We start from the raw sequence: 23,580 nt of genomic DNA, 5'->3' as shown, positions 1-23,580 counted from the left end.
CATAAATAATATAAAGTATTCCATAATATATTCCTTTTCACGAAAAATAGCGGATTCCACTTGTTTTTTTAGATGATGGTCGTACCGGGCGTAAGCATGCAAAGTAGAAAAAAAAGGTACTTACTCTTGTTCTACCTCTAGTTGGAGACCCGTATGTACCATCGCCATAACCCCGATTGGGGTACTGAAAAGGAAAGATGACGCATTCGAAATGTAATGAATATGCCAATTCATGATATTTTTAAAAAACCACCATCAAAATTTTACCAACAATAACAAGCAATTTTCATTCAAAAATTTTGTGATACAAAATCGTACAAACAGAAAAATCGAAAACAATTTTGAAAATAACATCAATTTGAAGAAAAATATCATTAAAATACTTATTGACACCTTCCGTTTATATTTCACATGGAAAACCATAGTTGAGAGTCGCTGCTTTATTCGCGCATTTTTATTTTCTTACTGAGCCAAAATAACCCACGACTTGGAATTCCTTACTTCTTCAACATTCCTTGTATTTACTCCGTTATAACTTCAAATTGTTGGCGGGTATATTTTTTATAAATGTGAAGTAGTTTATTTTAGCTAGATTCTTAAATTTTACTTTTAACTATCATTAACAGCAGATAAGAATATTTTTTTACGACAAGAATGAACGATCTCCTCGAAAACTAGGGACTCATTCACAAAATTAATCACCAATTATCATCGAATGAGTGGCATGAACAATAGAAGAGTATATTCTTACGGTAAAAGCATAACTTTGGATAGAATCATTCGGCGTAATATCTATATGAGATCACACACTTTCAAATTTCAAAGTAGATCACAATATTTGTGACAACAACCAGGCTACTCCTGTTAAACTTGATTGCGAAACACTGTAAATTTGGATAAAAACAAGAGGTTCTAACATTTTCAATTCTCATAAAAAATGAACTCCATAGATGGCAGCTAATCGTTTATAGCCTATGCCTCGATCTTTGAACAATAGTAGAGCTATGTACTACAGAGTAGTATGGAATGACACGTGTTTAATAGCCTTAATTAATTCAAATTACTATTGATATTGCGTTAAGGATTTTAGTTTACTCTGAGGGACCACGCAAACTATGCCGCGAAAAATATTCGGTCAACAAGGAACCCTGGGTCCGGAGCATGCATTGGCACAACTTCAAAACCACAACCTCTCCTGCACCCTTCCACGAATTCCTACATTCCGGAGCTCACCCCTGCAAACCGTGTCTACCTTCCTCCCGCAGTGCCTCTGGTAAGTCCGACCACCGTGCCAACCTCCCACCGCCTGATACCCCACCGTCGCAAATCTCTCAGAGGTTCCCGGCAAAGCCAGGACGAACCTCACCGATGCAATGAATAGACAGAGCAATTTTGGCACGGAAGAGGCTTCGTGTCCTTAATAGAGGGGAAGGATGTAGTGGATCTTACGTGGCAGCCTTCACTACTACGGACAGGGATGCAAACCTATGGCGCGCGTGCCTAAACAACGTCCCGAGGAAATATATTGGCAAGAGGAGTTGGGAGGTCCCATAAGCCATTGCGCAGTGATTTAAGATTTTATGCCCAAAACGGTGACTAAATTGATGAGAAAAAGGAGCCGACCATCAAAGGCGTTGAACATAAAAATGGTTCCAAGGTGCTGATCCCCAATATTTCTTTAGCGTATTTTTACAACTTAACATGTGTTTCAAGCCACCCATATTTTAATCCACCATTAAGGAATATAATTCCAAAGAAAATATCCAGCAGCAAATGAAACTGGAAAAATTGCCAGCAAATAATTATTAATGATAAATAAATTCTTAACCCCTCACATCGGCATGAGTATATGATTTTTATATGGAGAAAAGACTTGTTAACAATACCCTGTCCTTTCCAGAACCTTTGGCTAATATCGAAAAATTTCCATTCAAACATGGAATTTTACATGGTTATCATTGATATGTATCATAAAACTAATGGCTATAATATCAAATGTTATTGGAAAAAGGATTAATTCCATCCTGCCATCGGATACTTCACTGGCAAAACTAGAATTAATTACAATTGAGTTGAGTGCCAACCAGCGTAAACCAAGGAAAGGGATTCTTTAAATCACCCGAAGAATAAAATTCTTAAGACCAACATCTGGATAAATAGTATCCCCATTTTCCAGAAACCGATCTTTGTATTGGCCTGAAGAGACGAAGTAAATTTTGCTGGTCATATACAGGTCAGGAATATTTAACTAAAATAGTTTGGACGGTTTAAACAGAGCATATTACCGGACTAAAATAAGAATTTTCTGTAATCTACCTCGCTTTTCCATCACCCAATCACTTGTCACTACTTATTCAAACTAAACACATTCAGTGAAAAGCTACCGAAAGGAATACGTAATCACTGGCCTACATATTGAAGCGCCTAAAATTGAAACAAAAACTAAATTATACTGGAGGGAGATAAAATTAAATATGCAGATTGAATGTAGATGAAGGTATTCAAGTTTCCTAGTTGAACAGATGCGTTTTCGGTTAGTGCACGAAGAAATAGCTTAACTTCGTAAATAGCAAAACCCTCGGTAATAGGAACGAGTAACTCATAACTCATTAATTCCTAGTTTATGCACAAATACATTGCTAATATGAGATGCATAGTATTAAATAAAATACTTTACTCAATAGGGTCTAAAATGATCAGCGAGGTAAGAATATTTTTTGCAATAGCTTTACTCTCTGTGGGAGCAAACATCTGGCTTGACTATAATACCTGAATTCACGATCGTCGTGGGCCGCAATTCCGTGGAGATAAAAGATAATGACTTTTGAAAAGGACGGATTTTTCCGAAGGCTAAACAGACTTAGTGCCTTTATTTATTTATTAATGTCAATGCAAAACTTTATTTTGTAGTAAAAATCACTGATATCACATTTTTCCAAAGAAAGAGTGTGTTAAGTCAAACATTCAAATTCGACTTCAAAGCAACCCCATATATAAAAGAATATGGCTACACTCGGGCTCTGAATCACTGGTGTAGGAACATTAGCGGGCGAAGTTTTTCTTTTTCTGCTGATAACAATTGGGTGAATAAAATTCATGATAGAATGGAGGAGATTTTTAAACATTTGTTTTCGCCTCCTATACGTTTCCACTAATTAAATTTACCAACACCCAATCCGAGGTACGAAATAAAAGCCTATCAAAGGCTTCATCAGCGAAACCAACTTCTGCAGAGATAAAGAAAATGTGAAACAGATATTTTCGGGAGGGTTGAAATGCGGGCACGAGTCCTCACGGAAAAACTTAATTGTTAGTCTATCATGATGGCTGAAATTTAGTCTTTATCTTAATTTTAAGGAAAAAATTGCCTGCTTAAAAATTAGCACATTGTATTAGATTATTATAGTTGTATGTATTTTAGATTATTGTAGTTGTATGTATTTTAGCCCAGCAAATTTGCATCAGACAACATCAGAGAATTTTATGCATGAAATATAATGCAATTTAATAAGAAAAGATTCATAAAACCTCATTACTCTGCACGAGTAAATCAAAAAACGGAGCTTGAAAGGGAAAAATAGAGGTCACTTACTGGTTAATTAATGTCACCGCTTTTCTAGCGAAATACTGTAGTGAAAATTATAAACCAAATAAAACTTGATACATTTTCATTGATCGACTAATAGTGATAGACTTTGTATAATGGAGGAAGGAAAGTAAAATATTTTAACTATACCACTATCGGAAAGTATTTTAAGGATAGAGTGGAAATTATTAATTCCAATACCAATTTTATTCTTAAATTTCGTGTTTAAAACCATTCCAAATAGGAATAGGACGCAAAAGTTCATTTAGCTGATTCAATGAGTGTTTCGTTCGCATGTTTACTTTACCAGGCTGAAGCAGGCCCTTGGTCTCCGTGCTGCCCGTCGCTGTTTCTCAGAAGTATATCTTTGGCGATGATTTTAACCACAAACTGACATGCCTATTTCTTCTTTCTTCTCCATAGCTCTCCTAATTCTACCCTCAATCTATACTACCGTGACTATTTTAAGCAAGACGTAATACCATAAAATAAAATACAATAAATGGTGTTTATTTTACCAAGGTGAAAGATAAAAATACCACCATATATCAAATTTCTCCATCTCAATTAGGCTTTAAAACTAATTATGCCCTCCGAGACATAGTCTTACGTTTTTACAACTATATTATTTACGTTTGGACATGGTTGAGTAAAATGAATATCCATTCTGAAATTTAATTATACAGTAGTTGAATCAGGTATTGAAAAAGAAAAAGCAAATTGTCTTGGATGATTTTCCATAGCATCTTTACGCTTCATGCAAAATCGAATCTCACAGTACAGTGGTACAGTGCTGACGGTATATAAAATTTTGGAAGTCATGGGGGACAGTAAAGTTGAGGGCCTTGAATGTATGCTTGAGCTGGGTCAGCCTTAAAAGTATTGAAAGTGTGCTCGCGATACCGGAACGAGAGAAAGGGCGTAAAGGGGATCAGCTCATTTTGCGCAAGACCCTCGTACGTAAAAGGGAACCAGAGCGGGAAACGGTGATAAAAACAAAAAGAATGTGCAGAGGCCAAAAAAAAGGCAGAGGAATCGAGGAGGCAAGCAAGGGTGCTTCGATATTACAAATGGGAGGGGAATAAGGGAGAAAAATATGGATACACGACCGGCTTTTCCCAAAAGTTGCATCTCATTGGGGGAGAGGAAAAAAATGAAAAGTTGCCATGGTCGAAAAGGGCCGCGGGTGCGTGAACAACGGGCGAAAGGCGAATGGAACAATGGCGGGTGTGGGTGCCGAAGCCGCGCCTCGCTAGGGAGCGGAGGGTGTGTGATGCATTGCACCTCCCTGGACAACCTCGCTCGCCGGGGAGGGAGGTACCTATATTTGGTTAGTCGGGTAGAGAGCGCGTTAGCGCGACAGATGAGGCCTGCGGAAGAAGTTATTCAACCCTTCGAAAGCGATATGCCCGACCATCCCCTTCGTATAAAAGCTGAGTATGAATTAAGCCTTTAGGATGACTCCGAGACCATTGCATAGGTAAAATTATTCCGTAAACAATTACACCACTTCAGATTGCAGATGGGATACTCTTTCCAACACCACGCTTCTATTCTTAATGGAAAAATAGTAATAGGAATACAATAATGCAGCTTAAAAATTCCTGATTAACATTAAATAAATCAACTAAAAATAAGTATAGTGCAAATTATGTGTAGTAAGGCATGTTCAAGGAAATAAGTAAAATGCCATATGTAGTAAAATCATTGAGATTAATTCCCAAGGAATTATACAAAAGATGATAAAATTTAATGAGTAACCATGTAATTTCCTTAAAAATAGTTAAACAAAATCAAAAAGTGCCTAAAATCTGAGCAAGAATGCTATAAAGATATAGTTTCTCCGTTCATCAATATAATTTTAGAGATTTATCCGGATTTCGCGAACGATTTCACAGAAGTCGGATGGATGTAGAAGAAAAAGTAAATAGAATGTGCTGCACGTGTTGGTTGAGAGGCACGATCTATTATAGGAGGTACGATAAGGACAGGGGGTTTGGATGAAGCAATGACTATGCGAAAAGAGGACGTGGCTTCCCATATTAGAAAGACGTACATTGGGTAAGTGTGGGTGGAGAAGGAAAAGAGCGATGATCACGAATGCAATTAAGTACTGTTACTTTAGTAAGTAAAGTACTATTACCTTATTTGAATTTCATACATGCAGTTTAATGATGGAATGAGTACACCCTAGATTGATTAGTATAATTATTCCATTCTCGTTTAAGATGTCTATTAAATTTTCAATTAATCATCAAGCTGCTGCCACTTATTGATACTTTTTTAATTTGAAAGAATATCACTCACAGGATACCTCTACTCGAACGTGTTTGCACGGAAAAGATTAGAGCTCACTGAAGAGTAACCCACAGGCACATGAACGTAGCAGAATTCTTTACCCGTGGATTAAATTTCCCGCCCTGAATTTCGGTATTTCCTATTTCTGGACCACCTTGGACTTCAAGGATTCTTGCGGTGACTTCACTCAAAAATTGAATCCGGTATCCTTCGATTAGAATCTAGGCTCTCCGCCAAGTACTTCTACCATTTGAAGACTATTTGAATAACTGATATGATACATCAATACATTGTTTTACGCTTCAGTTAAAAAAAAATGAAAATTCAAAGCGAGAGACTCTTTCAACTCTGTTCAAGGAACTTACTTGGCTAAAGAAACCAAAGAAAAACAAAAGGCTACAAAAGACCCATTGGTATGGCAAGATGCTTCGCCCTACTTCCTTCCTGCTTACTCCCAACTGGACCATCCCATTGCCTCCGACACTCTCTTCTTCCATCCAGCCCAGAAGGCGGCAGACATATTCACTCCATTTCCCATCTCCCGTCAGCCATCTTCGTCTGCTCCTCCTCCCTTATGTTCTCCGTCCAACTCCATTCCGCATGTCGAGCGAGGAGATGTGAATGGAAATTGTGTCGAACGAAAAGGAATGGAAATGGGGAGGCGGAAGAGGAAAAAGATGAAGACAGAGACGAGTTTTTTTGCAAGAAAACGGCTATGAGGGAGCTGAAGAAGGGAACGAGTGAGGTGAATGATCTTGAGAAGGAAAGAAGACAGACTGAGCGTGTACTCGAGTAATGTATTTGAGTACCCAGAAGATGATCACTTGACTCGAAAGTTATACTCGTATTCGTATGAGTACTTGAATACACGGAGAAAAATTTGAATAGAAAGCCAGACATGCAGACGAATGAAGCGGTAGCAGAATGCCTCCAAAGACCTCGTTTACAGAGTGAATAGTACCAGTGGATTTATGAATACAAATGGAAGATTAGGAACGAATGGGTGTCTATGGTAAAACCTACGTCAACATATATACTTTTCTGGATATTGGAACAGTTGAACGAATAATGGGTGCGAAATTTCGCGTACAGGTTCTGAAATGCGATTCTGAATACTCAAGTTCCTGCCTGGACACTCGCTGGGCTACTAGATACTCAATTACTCGTACCAGAGCACATTTGCAACGTTGCCACAACGGATTACGCATTGGTTTTATGTAGATGCCAGGATTATGACTTTCATCCCTCAGGCTGTGATTCAGACCTAAGGGGATCGGGTTGGTGTGGTGGCTACACTGTCGGCTTCCCACCCCGTGGGCTCTGGTTCAAATTCCGGCGGTGGCAGAGAATTTTCGGAGACTATACCCAATCCCTGATTGAATGTTACGTGAAGGACATTTCAAGCGCAACACTCCGTCCGTCGGATGGGACGTTAGGCCGTGGTCCCCTCGGCTCCTTTCGTTAAGAGCAGGCTAATGCCGACCCAGTTTCTCTCCACCATTCCTTCCATAGCATTCCCTCATGGCGCAAAGGACCTGAGCTGTCGGTCGCCTCCTCCAATTACCATACCATTCAGATCTAAGAGACTGCGAGAAATATGTAGAGGACATCCCCAGTAACACACTGTCCGCAGGATGAGATGTTCAATCCTCCTTTCAGCAATTGTTCAGTCACCGGCAATTTTTGCATAACCGAAGTTCTAAATGATTCATAAAAAATGTCACAAAATTATTATCAAACATAAGTAATAGAAATAAGTAATTTTTATAATACCTACCTATAAAGTATAATAGCTCTCGAGTTGTTACCTTGGAAATGCTATTGATATCTATATATCTTATATTTTTTTACAAACTTTATCGTTAACTTTGCAATTTTATAAACCGGATGTCGTGCCTTTCAAATTTAGGTTTCACAAATGTTATGACAGAAATAGAAGCGTCAGTTTAGATATCAGTCATCTAACGAAAGAAAGCTTATTAAATGATACAGCTGATAGAAATGTCTTACAAAAAGTCCAAAATAAACGCAAAAAATTGGATATGCACAAATAAAGTGGTCATCTTTCGGTAGACATAACGTTGCCAAATATTCGACAAAGCCATGGTCATTAATAATATAATCCTGTGGAAGTGTACATGTTTTTCTTGTTGGTAAAACATGAACTACAAATTCCTCAAAGTTACGCCAGGGACCATCCAATATGTGATAAAAATACGCCTTCATGTAAGGAATAATCACCAGTATCAGAAAACCATCACAGAGCCTCATTCTGTTTAAGATAGGGAATTACCGTTGGCCAATTTCTCAAAATTTTGGAGTGAACTCTTATAAATATCTGAACGCGGCAAATCTTCGTCCGCTCCACCTTTTCCTTCACTGATGAATCCCGGGTGATCACCGCCAAGCAATTTCCAAGCCCTTCCTCACCCAGCTAGCGTTTCAATTTGTTTCTATGAGGGGAAAGGAAAATAAATGGCTACAGCCGTTGCTGGGTGAGGAGCACCTCAACTTCTTCCTCTAATTGATGGCTTCCTTTCCACTAGACTGCGCCCAGGTTGGTGAGCGCCAGCATCCGGAATCTTTGACGCTAGGAATTTCATTTATCAGCCGCTTACACAAATTATAATACGTTATCAGTAAACGATTATCATCCCTGAAGTAATTAATCTACATCCTAATCTTAAAAAAGTATGACTTTCCGCTCCACATATGGGTGCTAATGTCTCATGAATCAAAACATGTGGAATTAAAAAGTACAGGGGGTCAAGAGAGGCATCATGTAAATTGTCAAGGAAAAATTATATTCGTCGTCTTAGAATACGTGCGCATTGGTTTATCTGAACTGCAGGCCTTCAGCATACTTCAGACCTTTACTATTTGTAGAAATTAGAAAAATTTGAATAAATTTGTAAAAATTATCAAGGAAAAATTATATTCGTCGTCTTAGAATATGTGCACATTAGTTTATCTGAACTGCAAGCCTTCAGCATACTTCAGACCTTTACTATTTGTAGAAGCACTTCAAAAACGTAAGACGCAATAAAATCACTCAAATTAAAATCCCTTTCAAGGGCTTCATTAAGTTAGCAAAATCCCCGTCCTCCAATTGCGAAAACACTCTTTTCTCTCAGGAAAAAGCGGCTCAATAACAGCATTGTAGGGAAACATCCTTGCATATGATCGTTCGATCAGGATCGTTAATCGTGGTCCATTGAAATTATTCGATCGATGGGAAGAAAAGATCAGTTATGGCGAAAGACTAACTCTTCCCTCATGCAACCAAATAAGGCAATAAGAAAACTGTCACCCAGTATCCATGAGTTGGTGACGTTATAAAAGTTCCAGTTAATTTAATATTTCAGCAAGGCCGCTCATTGAGGGAAAAAATTGCTCACGACCGGCGAAACACAAAAGGGAAATGCGAGGAGGATAAATAGTGGAGAAACCGTGGATCAATCGACTGGAGTAGGTGATGTCACCAACTAACCTTTGAAAGGGTTTTGGCCACCAATAATTCGCCGTGAATATCTCGAGAAGCAGAAGACGGATCGTATGATGGAAAAAATGAGGGTCTCATGAATCTTCAAACCATTTCGGAATGGACATTAATAAATATCGCTAAACCAGCCCGCAGTATTCTAAATAAAGACGATGGTACAAATACTTTAATAAGTTGAGTCACTAATTTTGAACACAGCATCAATCTCTTCCACCGTTTGGAATAGTTTTGTGCGTTAGAGAGAATATTTAGGACGTGCCTTGAGTGTGGGAGTGTTCGGAGCGACGCTGCAAGCCTGTGGTGTAATCATGCCGTGCCTTACAATTTTGAGGTGGCTCACACGGAATTTGCAAGGTGTAAGCGAAGTGCGCTGGGATGGCGCGACAGCCCCACTCTCCCGCACGACAAGCTCTCGTTTCAAAGGGTGCGTGCTGAACCGATGCAGCGGATGACAGGAGGGCGGGTTTAAAACGAGGAAGGCAACCTTAGAACGCGTCACCCGTGTCTGTATGGCAACATTACTTGATAGGGCACGAATGCCTGAGAACCTACCCTTTGTCATTCTTTATTGGACTTTGAAAAAAGCAGGGTAACACGAAGAAGGTGATAAAGTAGAACAGAAGCTGAATCTGTAACGGGGTATGAGCTATAATGTGATAAAGGTCAGTTTATTCATTATTAATAAAAAAGGCAATAGATCGCTACAATAAATTATAATGAACACACAAGTTATTTGAAAATCTCAAAGCATTTGAGCAAACAATAGCTCATGCCGAAAAAGTAATGTACATCCTTAGGATTTTTGACGCATTTTTCACCTGATATCTCGTATTAAGATCGTGGTTCTTGAGAATCGCGCGGAGGACTGATTAATCAGTAAAAAATCATTTTGCAATGAGAAATGCGGAACTGAAATAAATTTGCACACAGAAAATGTGGTCTTTGTTAGAAAAAAGACATTGTTATATAGCACACAAGTAAATGCTGTAATAAAAGCTATATCTCAAAGTAAAATTAATGTAATAATAAAATGAATAATGTTAATATACATTACTCAAAACAAATGGTGCATGTGATAGACATAATTCGGAATTTCTACGTGAATGATTATAATTAAAATAAAATATATGTTACCGAGATATCCTTAAAAAACAAAGATGGCAAATAAATTTTCTCTCACCAGCAATAATTGTTTTGAGACTCACATAATTATTGAAATTGATATCATCATCAAATACGGGTTGAACTACATTACTAATAGAAAAAAATAATGCTGTCATAGTTGTTATTCACTAACGAATTTGAATTGTTTTTTACCGAGAACCCTTTGAGAAAGCTAAAACTCCAGTAAAGAACCTGATTTATAACACTTCAAGCCTTTGGCCTACCTAGGATCTTTTTAAAATAAAAATATAAGGTGTGGGAAGCGTGATTGTTTGCATATTCACCGAGGAAGTAAGGAAAAATAAGGCAAGAAATTCGGCTCGACACATCGCACAGTTTTGGAGCCAGCGACGGCAAAAGCGAGAAAATAGGCACAAGACGGTTGACACCTCGCAAACATATGGGCCGCGACGGCGTGTGACCGCGACAGCAAGGGTTTCTGGGAGCAGCACGAATCATGGAGAGAAGCGGTAAATAACAAGCAAGCAGGCGAGGCGGACGGAGTAAAAAGGAAGTGAGGTATATCAGCCGAAAGGCACTTTCTGCAGGCGCAAAACTATCCATATTTCTCGTTTAGCACAAGGTGTTCCCAGGGCTCTCTTTTTCAAGCCTTCTCTAGCATCTCGTTTCTTTTTTTTTCTTTCTTTCTTGCCTCGCGTCTCGCCTGCAAGTATAAGGCTCCCACCTCGTTGACGACATGCTCTATGACTGGGTAACGGGAATGTAAGGTGGCGTGTGCAGGAAGGAGACATACATTTTTAAACTGCAGTGATATATATGCTTCATGAAGCAAACTTATTTCCAGATTTTTGTGATTTTATTTTTGGGACTATTTGGTATTCCGACGATAGATTTCGATACATCATTGCCCAACAACTTAGGTCGACGTTGATACGTCCCCAGAATTTCTCCCCGTTCCTAAGCAAAGCAAATGCATTTTTCTCGCACTCACAAAATAAAGGAAAACACCATTTATCGTCCAAAAACGGTATTGACTATCCCAAGCCTATCTGTTACTTTTTAGCCAACCCCCAACTTAAGCAAGTTGATTACTCAGTTCTCTTGCCCGATGCTGAACCTTACCATTTACTATTTAATGGGATGTCACTTCTATTTGCCTTTCTAGTCAAACATTAATCATGAAATGGATTTAAATGATAATAATGATGAAATTTTCTAAGTAAATATTAATACATCCAAATCATTACTAGCTTACGTAAACAAAGGAAGTGGCAATATTTAAAAAGGGACTACGGCTTTAAAGATATTTCTTAGCCTTGAATCTCTTCGATTATTACGTCAGCATAGCCAAAGAGTAATCATTAGGGCCATCTTTCAATTAAATATTAAGGCAGGGTAAAGGTTGGCAATTTTTTTCTCATTTTGGGAAAAGATCTACTTTTCTAGTAATTACGATTAATTAAAACTACACATGGAATGATATTTTTAGCTTCGGAGACGTAAGCACGGATATTTCTAGCCTTCGTATCCATATAGAACTCTTTCATTCCCTTCCTACTTAACTATCCATATCATAGTCCTTCTCAACGCCATAGAAATGTTGTTATCTCCTCCTGCGTGATCTTTTAAAATCATTATTTCCTTAAGATAGTAAAGATAATAAATAGACGATTAGATGAAAAAGACGACTAGATTGTGGAAAGAGGACTATTCCAGAGAGGTATTTATGACTGATGTAATTTCAACAGGAAGTGCAGGTAAAGAAGCAAGAATTCCGGAGTTCAAAGTACAAATAAATTTTTCTCATTATGAGAACATCATAATTATGCTAATTATATATACACTGTACTTTTCAGTTGAACCCATTCATTTACCAATGCTACTAATGTAAATAGCACTTATAAAAACACATTTACATACATATTAAAAAGACTTGACGTGAGCAAATTTGCTTATAACAATTATATAAGCTGAAACAAAACAGTGGAAAAACGCCCCTTTTCCCCGATGAGGATATCGTTAATAATTAGCTATTTCATCCTGAAACCGCCTCCATATACGTAATTATTATAACCCAAAGAGTACCCGTAGGGGAAAAGGAAGGCTTTCCGAAATACGAGCGCTGGAGGAGAAAACAATAACGCAGCGTGAGCGCTCGATACGTCAAACACTCCAAAATTACCTCGGCTGAGGCACTTCAAAGAACGCCATTTTAAACTTCGATCCCCCACCCCCCAATTCCACCAACCCCACCCCCTCCCCCTCCCTCCCTCACTCACAGACAGAAAATTGTATAACCGCAAACTTCCTTCCCCCGTCCCCTTTTACTCTACCCCCTCCTTCCCCTCCCCTCCCCACTCCCACGCGCGTAAAAACGCCTCTAGGGCCTCAAAACACCCATTAAATTAATGAGAAAAGGTGTACACACGCTTCTAAAATACACACGTGTGGGCACTCGGTGTGTGGTATATATATATATATATTTGTATACGAACACATGCTACACACACACACACATATATAGACAATCACACGAGGGATTTACTCTCTTTCTCCATCCCACGTCTCTCTCTCTCTCCCTCTTTAGCCCTGGACCCATTATTCGCCCCACTTATCAGACTTGCAATTAGTTACCATACACACACACACCCGAGTACTCTTTCCATCCCTACTATCTCTCCCCCCCTATTCCTCATCCTTCTCTCATACTTCTCCTCTCGTTTTATTTATTTTTTTCTTTTTTCTTCGCTTTTATTTCGGTTTAAAGCCTCTGTAGGTAACTTTTATTTTATCATTTTCGAGAGAAAAAAAAATAACCGGGAGGCAGGCGAAGGGGTGGGGTAGGAGAGCACGAAAATGGCTGCTCTAATTGTCACCTCGTGGATTGTGAATGCGAGCCGTAAGGATTTGCCCCAGATCTCAGCACACGCCCCTGCCTACTCTTTGTCCCCCCCCCCACACACCTTTTGCAGCCTTTCCCACCTCACCTAACCCCCACCCCCTCTCTCCACCTCATACCCCCTCTCTGACTTCTTCTTTGGCAGCCCCACGACTCTCTCAACCACTCCCCACCCCCTACCTAAGCTCCCTCACCCCCACCGAACACAAATATCTTTAAAATTGGGCCTCCCCCTTCTCCACATACCCTTTTCCTACACTTCAACTTCCCCGCCCATCTCACAGGTTGCGAAAAACGTCATTCTTTTTTCCACCTCCGCTTTAAGCCTGTATCCTTGCCAGCAGCTAAGGTGGGTTCTCCTCCGAACACAACAAAACGCTTCAAGTCGACCCCTTTTTCACCTTGTGGAACGCTCAAAAGTGTTCAGGGTGGGGTCTCGAAGCGAGTGTGAATAACACATTTTGATAACTTCAAACGATCTAGCATTTGAATTGGAAAAAGCGATCGATGTTATTACTTTGAAAATTAACGCCGAGTGAAAATTGCGTTGCAATGTGAAGGGACATAAGTTAAGCATAAGAGTTAAGTATATTGGAAAATGTGCATTTTAAGCCTAGAAGTAATAAAACTTTTTTTTGATTGAAGTTTTGATTCATAATGATTGCGTAAGATTTTATATGGTACGTTAAAAAAACATTAAATGATTTAAAATATACATTTTTACGATAGAATTATCATGGGTAGACAATGTGCCCTTATCTACTTGCATTGGGACTCAAAGTTCTACTTACTAAAGGTTAAATACCTAAAATGACAACTTTTTGCAAGAATTTATATTTTCGCGACATCAAATGATTTCGCGCTATTAAATAAGTATTCCAAATCACAGAGAACTCCAAGACTTTTCGAAGGCCTACTCTCCAATGCTTATAATTTTTCTCTGTATCTGCAGGAGTTTGCTGTGGCTCGAGAGGACGTTGATGTTACTCCTCCAGCGAGTTCAGAATGCGGGCGGTGGCATTCGCCGCAGGCATGCCATGAGTGGGCAGTGGTTCCCCAGGGTCCCCCAACGTGTTCTCCGTGTGCATGACCCGGCACTGACTATTCGACCGAATCGTACGCGGCCACCAGATTGCACAACTACTGACGGTCATTATTGATGGCCAAGAAAGCCGTTTCTCGAGACTCGTAAGGGGATACTCGAAGTATTTCCTCAGGGGCCTGAAGATCTATTCGAGAATTAATAAGAGTTCATTTTTTATTAAAGGTATTCTACCGATTAAGGTAATTTGGCATGGAGTATTTGAGAAGAATTCTGGCAGTCTACTCTCCCTCCAAAGACTTCCCATTTCATCATAAAATAAAAAAAAATAATTTGTTCTATTCCACACACTATTTTAAATAGTACGACCCGGGTTTCTGCATATCATGGTATCATCAGGTGATGACCCGGGTCGTACTATGTAAAATAAAGTGTGGAGTAGAACAAAGTATTTTTATTTTATTTTATGTAGCAGTTCCACAAAGTAACGCCGGAGACCGTTTCTTACTTCCCACTTAAAATCGAAATAAGTCCTATTCCATTCCATTCTATAAAAATTCCTTTTCTCTTCCTTCCTCTCCCCCGTTTACCCAACGGTATACCCTTTAACATTGTTTTCAACATACCCTCCGCGCTCAATATTCGCTCTATCTATGCCTTTTGTCTCTTCCGTATCTCATCCAGAAGCAGTGGCGCCATGGGACCTGAGGGGGCCCGAGCCCCCTCAAAAATTCGTGATGGGTGTGAGGAAAAAATGTGTCAGGCTTGTCGATTTTCCCCGGAGTGCCCAGATATCGAGATTTGAGTTATAAGAGTTCTAATGTTGATCATATGACTCTTCTAAAATGCTTAAAAAACTTAAAACTCACTACCTTTAAAATTTCCCGGGGCAAGATCCCCGGTTTGGGCCCCCCCAATATTTTTTTTTAAGCCGGCATCCCTGTCCAGCAGCTACCTCTCCTCACCCACCATGCCCAGCACATCGTCCTTCCTCCTTTTCTTCGGCCACTTCATCTTTTCCATTCTTCTGCAAACTCTCATCTCAAACGCCTCCAGTCCTCTTTCGTCCTACTTCCTCAGTCTCCATGTTTCCGAACCGCAAAGCGCTACACACATGATTACATTCTCTACACAAGTTAATTTGAATAGCATAATTTTTATAGCAGATAATCATTATCTTCTCGATCGGCATCGTCAGCCCTGAGGGTGTTGGGAAAGTCCCCCAACGAAACGTCAGCCATACAGACCCTGACCAGGTTGGAAACCCGAGAAGCTTTCATACATGCTATTCACTGGGAAAAGCTCAGGTTATTCATCATCGTCTCATGGTCAAGCTTTACGTCCGCTAGCATGCTTACTGCCCATTGAAGAATTCTTCAATTTGGCCAATGTCTCAAATTTTATTGAACTCGCATAATCAAAAACGCCTTTATTTTTATTCCTCACCTTTTCTTATTGATCACATACGTTATGATTCCCAGGAATTTGTTTTTTCCCAGACCATGCGCAATTAGTTTGAATTTTTTTGTGCCATCTACTTCATCATTTCTCCTTCTCTTCTTTCATTTCACCTCTCCTCAGACTAATTTATTGTTATTCATTTGAATCCCACATTATTTGCATTCCCCTAATCCACATTTCCCTAGCTTCCGCAAACAACTTTTCCAACACATTGAAATCCCATTTTTAAAATTAATTTGTCGTTACGCTAAAACATTGGGCAGAAGAAATGATACAAATGTCTAAGATGTGACAGAAATGGTATTTGAAATAGTTTATAAGCGGTCATTACGCAAACCGCTTAAATAATCATCGCATGTTCCAATTATCTTTCATTATCTGAGCAGTATTTTTCTAATAACCTAGTCCATTAAAAAGTCCGATGATAATTTCAGTATTGTGTCATAAATATCTCGTGTCTCCATCGATATATGTCTTTTTCTCCCTATTTGAAATTTTAAAATGCTAAAAATAGGTAAATACCCATGAAAAATAAATAAACGTGTTCCCTGATTTTGGGGAAAGTAACCTGACACTAATAAGAAATAAAATTCAATTTCCCCTCGTACCTGTAAAAACGAATAAAGCAAAAAAACATGACAGCTTTTTTAAGTACAAACTTGATTAACGTTTTCAGGCCAAAAATATCACAGACATGAACAGTCCAACGCAAAAAAGGTAACAAACCAAACTGTTTTACCACGAATTATTCCATTTCAATAAAGTGCTCTTCGCTGGATATAAAAAGATAATCACATAAATTTTTGCTTGCTTCTCAGCTGAAGACAAGAATAATTCATTTGACGCGAGCGCACGAAAAAGTGTAAGGAAGTTAATATTTATCGATGTAACAGCTTCCTCGACAGAAAAGAGGTGACGCAAATGCGATTAGCCACTGGGGAAGTGACAGGAAATGTTTTTGTCCTGGGGTTACCGCTCCTTTGCACCAATTACAACGATTAATAAATTTTCCTCATTTTTCCGGCTATTCATTTTTGCTCCTCATCACTGACGGCAATAAAGTGGCCACCATCAATAAGGCAAAATTTCTTCCGCTAAAATTATGTTGGGGAGGAGGAAGTTGTCACCTGAGATTAAAACGGAGAGCGACAAATCGCTCCTCAACCTCTGGGAATCAGATGAGAGTAGCGGGATTGGGCCAAGTAAGTACCTTGGGGTATCCCAAAAAAATCTTCATATTACGTTTAGTTGTTAGTGGGACCAAGGTGTCTAGAATAAGTGCAATGCATTTATCACCGAAGAAGATCATTCAACTTGAGCAAACAAAATAGGATTATCGCTAAAATAAAGTTCAGTTGAGAAGATAGTTCCTTTCCAAAAGAACATGAAAATGCTTGAGTTTTCCTTTTCTCAATTTACAAGTATACTAGTTGAAAACTCGGCTGTATTTTGTGATCACCATATGGCACGTACCATCAGTGCTTCACCGGTAGTCTCACACGTGCATTCGAAATATTAATGGAAAAGATGTTTTTTAACATAATTATCACTACCGTCGCGACAAGAACAATAGTTAAGTTTCTTGCTCTTCCCTTTAAAATTTTAGTGGTTTTTACATGTGGTCTTATATTTGATGATTTTGACCTGATTCTCACAGAAACCACAAATAACGCTTGTTTTTAAAATCCATTATGAAATTGCGCCATTGAGAATGGTTTCCATTCGCACAAGGAAGATGCCGGTATGTTTCATTCTGTTCTCACAATATAATTGGAGTGTAGGTGAGGCGTTACGTAATATTTATCCATTGTCAAAATGCCAAGTGATAATGTTTTATCCTATTAGTTTCAAGAAAATGAACAACTGAGATGTGAAAAGCAGATATCCCAATTATGGAGTCTCATAAGCGCATGGCTAATCCCAAGTAAACATCGACTGAATAAAAAAATATCAAACAATGGCTAACAGATGCGTGTAGATCTCCTCTTAGCTGAGGGGGAATCAAAATATGAGAGGAGGGACGGGTTGAATGAAAAAGGGATGATAAAGTTAGAGGAAAATTCACGGCAAAACGCCTCGCACATTCGTGTTGCAGAAGCTCTCCGAGTTGTAGGGGAAAAGAGAGAAAGAGTAAGGGTGAAATTATGCAGTGTGGCGTGCTGTGCGTGAATAGAGAACCCCGGAGGGAAGAGAAAGAGAAGGGTTTTCATCGGAGAGAAGCGTGGGAGGTGACGGTGGAAACGTCGGAACAGGGGTGATGGAGGGAGGGGTGGGAGTTTGAGCGGTCTAAAGAGCTTTAGAGGGAAGAAATTCAGGATACCCAAACGACTGTGACAGTAACGCCCCGGGAGTTGATTAATGAATCTTCAGTTCCGCATCTAGGTGAGCGGGAAAGATTGAGTGGAGGCGGCGCCGGAGATGAAGCGGGTTTTTGAAGAGGATGGGTGGCGGGAGTGGGGGGAGGGGAGGACACGAAAAACATTTGCCCAAGGGATGCGCGGGATAACAAAACAAGACACGTGCGGCCGCGGCTGAGGAATTGGACAAATATTTGCGTGCACCACGGATACGCCGTCCGTCTGCGGAGATGTCACGTACAAAATCCCAGTAATTTCGATCGGTAACACGCCAGAATTCATAACTCGAGGACAGAAACAACCGAGTTAATAGACCATTAAGCTCCGAGTAAACTATAACGTTTCCAAGCCCTCAAGAGTCGTTCGGCAATTATCGTCATGACGATATAAGCAGAGTAAAGAGTAAAAGATAATTGTACCGTGAGTTAAAATGGATGGCGTCCATTAAGTGTAAAATCGAATCATAAAGAATTCAATCTAGCCACGAGAACCATTAAAGAAAGACAAGTTTACGTGAGATTTTGTGGATACATGTAAAACTGGATTAAATCAAGTAGTATTACCCATGCAAATTCCAAATAGGAATACAGTCTGAGCGACAAGTTACATTGTTTACACTGAAAGTTCTAGCTAATTCCCACAAATTAATGCTTTTCATGGGAATCTTTGGTCGATTCGGAGGTCATTAAAGAAATGAAAATGAATAAATTGTGTTTTTTCACTTAGCTTTAAGTCCTTGATTTTTTGGATAGGGCCTTTAGGCATGAAATTTCAGAATATTATATCATTTAGAATTGAGCAAACATCACGAATGAACAAGATTTATATAATAAAAAATCGACCGTCCAGGCGAAGTTCACTCCTCTCCCTCCGAAAAACCATTATGCCTCACTTTTACTGTACCGGGAATTTCTGGCGGAATAGAAATATAATCTCATCATAAATATGGAGAGAAATATACATGCTGATAGCATTTTAATATATGCGAAAAACACATAGAAAAAATCATTCGCCTTGACCGGGATCCCGGAATATTCACAGAAAAGGGAGTTGAGGAGAAAGGGGAAAAGATTACTTACGGAATGAAAAGGCTTCCGGGTATCATTCTCAAGGTCTTCCAAAATCCTAATATCCAATACTAGAGTGGGTATGGCATTCATTATTTGTAGACAATGCCAATGATGGCATTGATATTCAAGCTTAAACTTGAGACTGAATTTGGGTTGATCACATAAAATAATTCTGGTAAATATACTATCAAATAGAAATGAGTTTAAATCGAGTGTCCAATATCAAGCGATGACTTATACACAAAAATGTGGCGTGACAGCTGCATGAAATGCATATGAAAACCTTTTCATATGAAGTTACACGGGACATTGAAGGAAATTAAATTGTCCTTTAATAGGAGGAGTAGACGAAAGAATTAAAGGGAAGCAAAGAAATTGATTGGGGTTCTTTCCATTTAGCAAGAGGGAGTCAACCCAACATGCCGACAACAATGATGGCGAACAGCGGATGATCAATTGATAGGCCAGAGAATTTAGAAGACGAGGCATGGCGGGAAATGAATTCGTTTGTTTTATTCCCCAATGGGAATGGTGCACGGACGGAAACGAGGTTTTGTGAGGGGCGATAGAGAGAACGGAAAAGTACAGCAGGCAGATGAAAGTAAACGGATGATTTTTTTTTTAAATGCTACGGAGAAGTAATGACGAAGGATAAATAATTCGCAGAAAAATCCTCAATATTCACTTCGAAGAAAAAAAAACAAACGAAGAGATAAATACATCTTTTGTCACTTAAAGCAAGCAAATTACGATTATGATAAATAGAATAACGCATTCTTAGAACAATCGGGTATCAAAAATGATCACAGAGGGATAGATACCAGTTGTAAACAATATTTTTGAATTTGCTTAAGTTTCCATTTTCATCTGGATAGATTTTGAAATAAATTATTTCAATCCATTGAAAAATATCAACCAATGTTAAATCCTTTTCTTAATGTAGGTGATATTATGTATAGAGGCAAGCTTCCTTATGTTTTGAGATTAATGCACATTTGTAATACCTTTATTTCCTCTTTATTTTAATTGTTCATACTATCCCTATGAAAAATAAGGCTCAACCTGAAAGCTCAAACCCTTAACTGAAAGCAAAGCTGCATGCGACGCCATAAAGATGCTATAGTTTTCTTGCTCGGAATTACGGTGAAAATAACACAAATATTTTTTTTCGTTTTAAGTAACAGAGCTATCGCCATTATCTGTCCCTGAAAACCACAGTACGGCGGCAGTATTATTATTTCACCTAATTACAATGTACACCGTACCTGAGACACCGTAAAAACCTATTGAGTTCAAGGAAAACTAAATGATGTGAGTAACCAATAGAATATCAACCAGTGGGAGCTTAGGCATAGAAAAAGAAAGCCGAAGAAAAAGTACGAAAAGTGGCACTGATCAATAATTACATGGAGGATCATTTTCAGCGAATATATAAAAAATTAAAAATCAACCATGAAAGCGTCTTTCGAATTTGGAAATTCAATTGATGTATTCCTGACACAGTCCTATTTACGTTCCTTTTCTATTCAATTAATGATTACTACTCGAAAATGCAATGTTATCAATAAATTCCCTAGTAAAGACACTTAAAAATTACCAATTTATTACAAAGTAAAATAATATGCAGAGGCACGTTTGTTAGCATCACTGGAGCCGGAAATAGCTTAGATATTGCTCCATTTAATCGCAGGTTATTTCAGTTGTTTCACCTCTGCCTCTCATCAACTCGGAATAACTACAACATCCGTTTTATCTGCATATTATTAGCAGGAAAAAGGGTAGACTGGTCTTAGAAAATATTTACCCTACTAATTACGTAAAAACACTCAATAAGCATCTAAGAGCACGACAAACATCTGAATTTAGCCAATTTATTCATTAGACTCCATGTATTTACTCATAACATTCGGGAACAAATGGAAATATACTAATTCTACTGCTGCCAACATGTTACTAAGTTTGTAAATGTATTCCAGGAAGTCATTATTTTCCATAATTTCTTCACCTATTTTGATTCTAGCGCTGCATTTACCGAGTAAGAATGGGGAAAGAAAAAAAAGAAAGCTGTAATTACATTGATCATCCTTTTTATTTTCATAGTACTGCCAGCGCCAAACAGGAAGCATAAGCCACGGCCAATGTGGTGGTTTTAATGGCATCCAGTAGCTGACACAATTCGCGCAAAGAGACTCATTAGGACATTGTGTTTCCCTGGGATGACTTCGCACGATGAATGTCTGTTCATTACGTAAATTACGTTTCGGCTGTCCCGCCAAACCTACAATTAATAAGACGCACACCAATGTAATACCTTGTTGCAAGCCTTTACAAAATTGCTCCATAGCTTAGGAAGGATTAACGTTCTATTCACGCGCGTCACCCTCCCAGAAAACTCGATCTCGCGAGCGGAACATTATTTGACGAAAAAAAATTCGCGCTCATAGAATAAATGAGGAAACGCTTCACAGTGAGCTTAGGGAAGGCAGAAATGCATTCAATTCGTCGTGAATGACGATCACTCAAAGGAACTATAGTGCTTCCCTCAGATCTTGAGTCATTAGGAAATGAGGATGAGATGGTACGATCACTTTTGGAATTAAAAGTGGTTTAACAAACTCACTGACTACCTACCACTGCATTTCATGAATCACACGAGGCGGTAAACCCCACCAGACATGCATCTTCGCGGAGACGCCTACATTGTCATATCTCATTCTCAGTCTAAGAATTCGAATGTTTTTGTGATCGAATGATGAAAAATTAAAACGTAATTCCATAACAAACCCCTAAAATAATCACATAACGCACATTCAAAATATAAACCAATCAAAATGCGTTCAAAATTAATCGAGGATCTAAGTAGTTCATAAAATTTTGCAAAAGATAATTTATGAAATTCGATGACTTATAATGAGGGCAAATTTTTTCCCTAGCGTGGATAACTAAAACCAATTTTAAGGCAAATTCTAGGAAAAGGCAAGCTCTAGGAAAAAGAAATAGCTGTTGGTAGGTAACAGTTTCCCTTATTACATTCGTCTCAGGAGAATAGATGAAAACGGAAAGAAAATATTAGTGCAGTCCTTACAGATTGAAGGAAAAATCTTTTATTTTTTCCGTACTCAATATGTTGTGCACAAAATAAAGGCATTTCGACTGTGTTATTTTCCACCGATATGAAATTTAACACACGAAGGAAAAGCTATGGCCAAAACATTGTCCACATAATCCAACTTCAGGTACGTATTTGAATATTCGACGAAATTGTAACGTAAATTTGCTCAATCTCTCTATTCCTGACACACTGCAATATTACAAATCCGATGGCTGATGTGATGGATCAAGGAATAGAAAAGTCGATAACATGCAATTTAACAGGAATATGAAAAAATGAACGTATCATAAGCAACTTATTTTTCTTTACCACTGATATACTCTTCAATATAGTTAAAAACAACATTTTTAAACTCCCACGAGAATAATTTTCCAACCGTAAGGTGATTAGGTACGTGACCAAATAAATCCTAGACGTCTCAATGTTAGCGAGAGGGAAGGTGAAGGGAAGGGGTGAGAATATCGTGCTGACAAAAGCCGCCGCACCCTTAAGTATTTTTTGCACCTCTACGCGAAACGATGAGCGGCGAAGAACGAAAATGGAGGGAAAAACCGGGACGCCCCGCTCGGATGCACGGCTGGATGGCGGGAGAAAAGGGCGCACACGAGCTATGCATTGTGCAGATAGTAAAAAAGAGAGGAGAAGAGACGAGGATGGGGAGTAAGAGGGAGGCAGAGCAGCGCGCTGGAGCCATTCATCATTCGAATTTTGACGAGGAGAGCTCTATAAGGGCCTTTGTTTCGGCGTCGGCCGATGAGGTGGCAGCAGAAGCGGTTTGAGTGATACAAAAGGCTCTGCTCCGCGCGAATTCGGATCCTAGGCAGGAGGAGGAGGAGATTCCGAGAACGATGGGGAGTTCGCTATTGAAAAGGAACGGCGTGGAGAGGAAGGGTTGTGGGCTCGGGAAAGGGTTGGGGGCTTAAAACACGGATGAAAGACTTGCCGATAACGAGTGCGGAGCGGAGACGTGGGACGTGGCAGAAATGAACCTGGGTTCGACACGCCCGGAGAAAATTCCCTCCCGCGACGGAATATAAAGCCGCGGATCAAATCTATTCGCCTTTTAATTGGAATTCTAGAATAATTGTATCGCGTCCGCCCATCAAAGCGCGCTCTCTGTCGCTGTCA

At 39.1% G+C, this 23,580-nt stretch overlaps 1 protein-coding gene across 12 annotated transcripts in view; it reads right to left on the bottom strand.

The window, feature by feature from the left end:
• The window catches only part of LOC124158546 (disintegrin and metalloproteinase domain-containing protein unc-71), a 967,603-nt gene that overhangs the window by 497,216 nt on the left and 446,807 nt on the right, over positions 1-23,580 (bottom strand). For all 12 annotated transcript variants that reach the window (XR_006864826.1, XM_046533688.1, XM_046533691.1 and 9 more), the window contains one exon: positions 125-184. Coding sequence is in view for 11 of the 12 variants with exons in the window: in XM_046533688.1 (XP_046389644.1) it covers positions 125-184 (60 nt within the window). In the remaining variant the exon portion in view is untranslated. The remainder of the gene's footprint in view (positions 1-124; positions 185-23,580) is intronic.

The sequence above is a fragment of the Ischnura elegans genome, chromosome 5, assembly GCF_921293095.1.
Source record: "Ischnura elegans chromosome 5, ioIscEleg1.1, whole genome shotgun sequence".
NCBI classification, from domain to species: Eukaryota; Metazoa; Arthropoda; class Insecta; order Odonata; family Coenagrionidae; genus Ischnura; species Ischnura elegans.
Note: the sequence above shows the minus strand (reverse complement) of the source record. Positions and strands in the feature narration are given on the sequence as shown.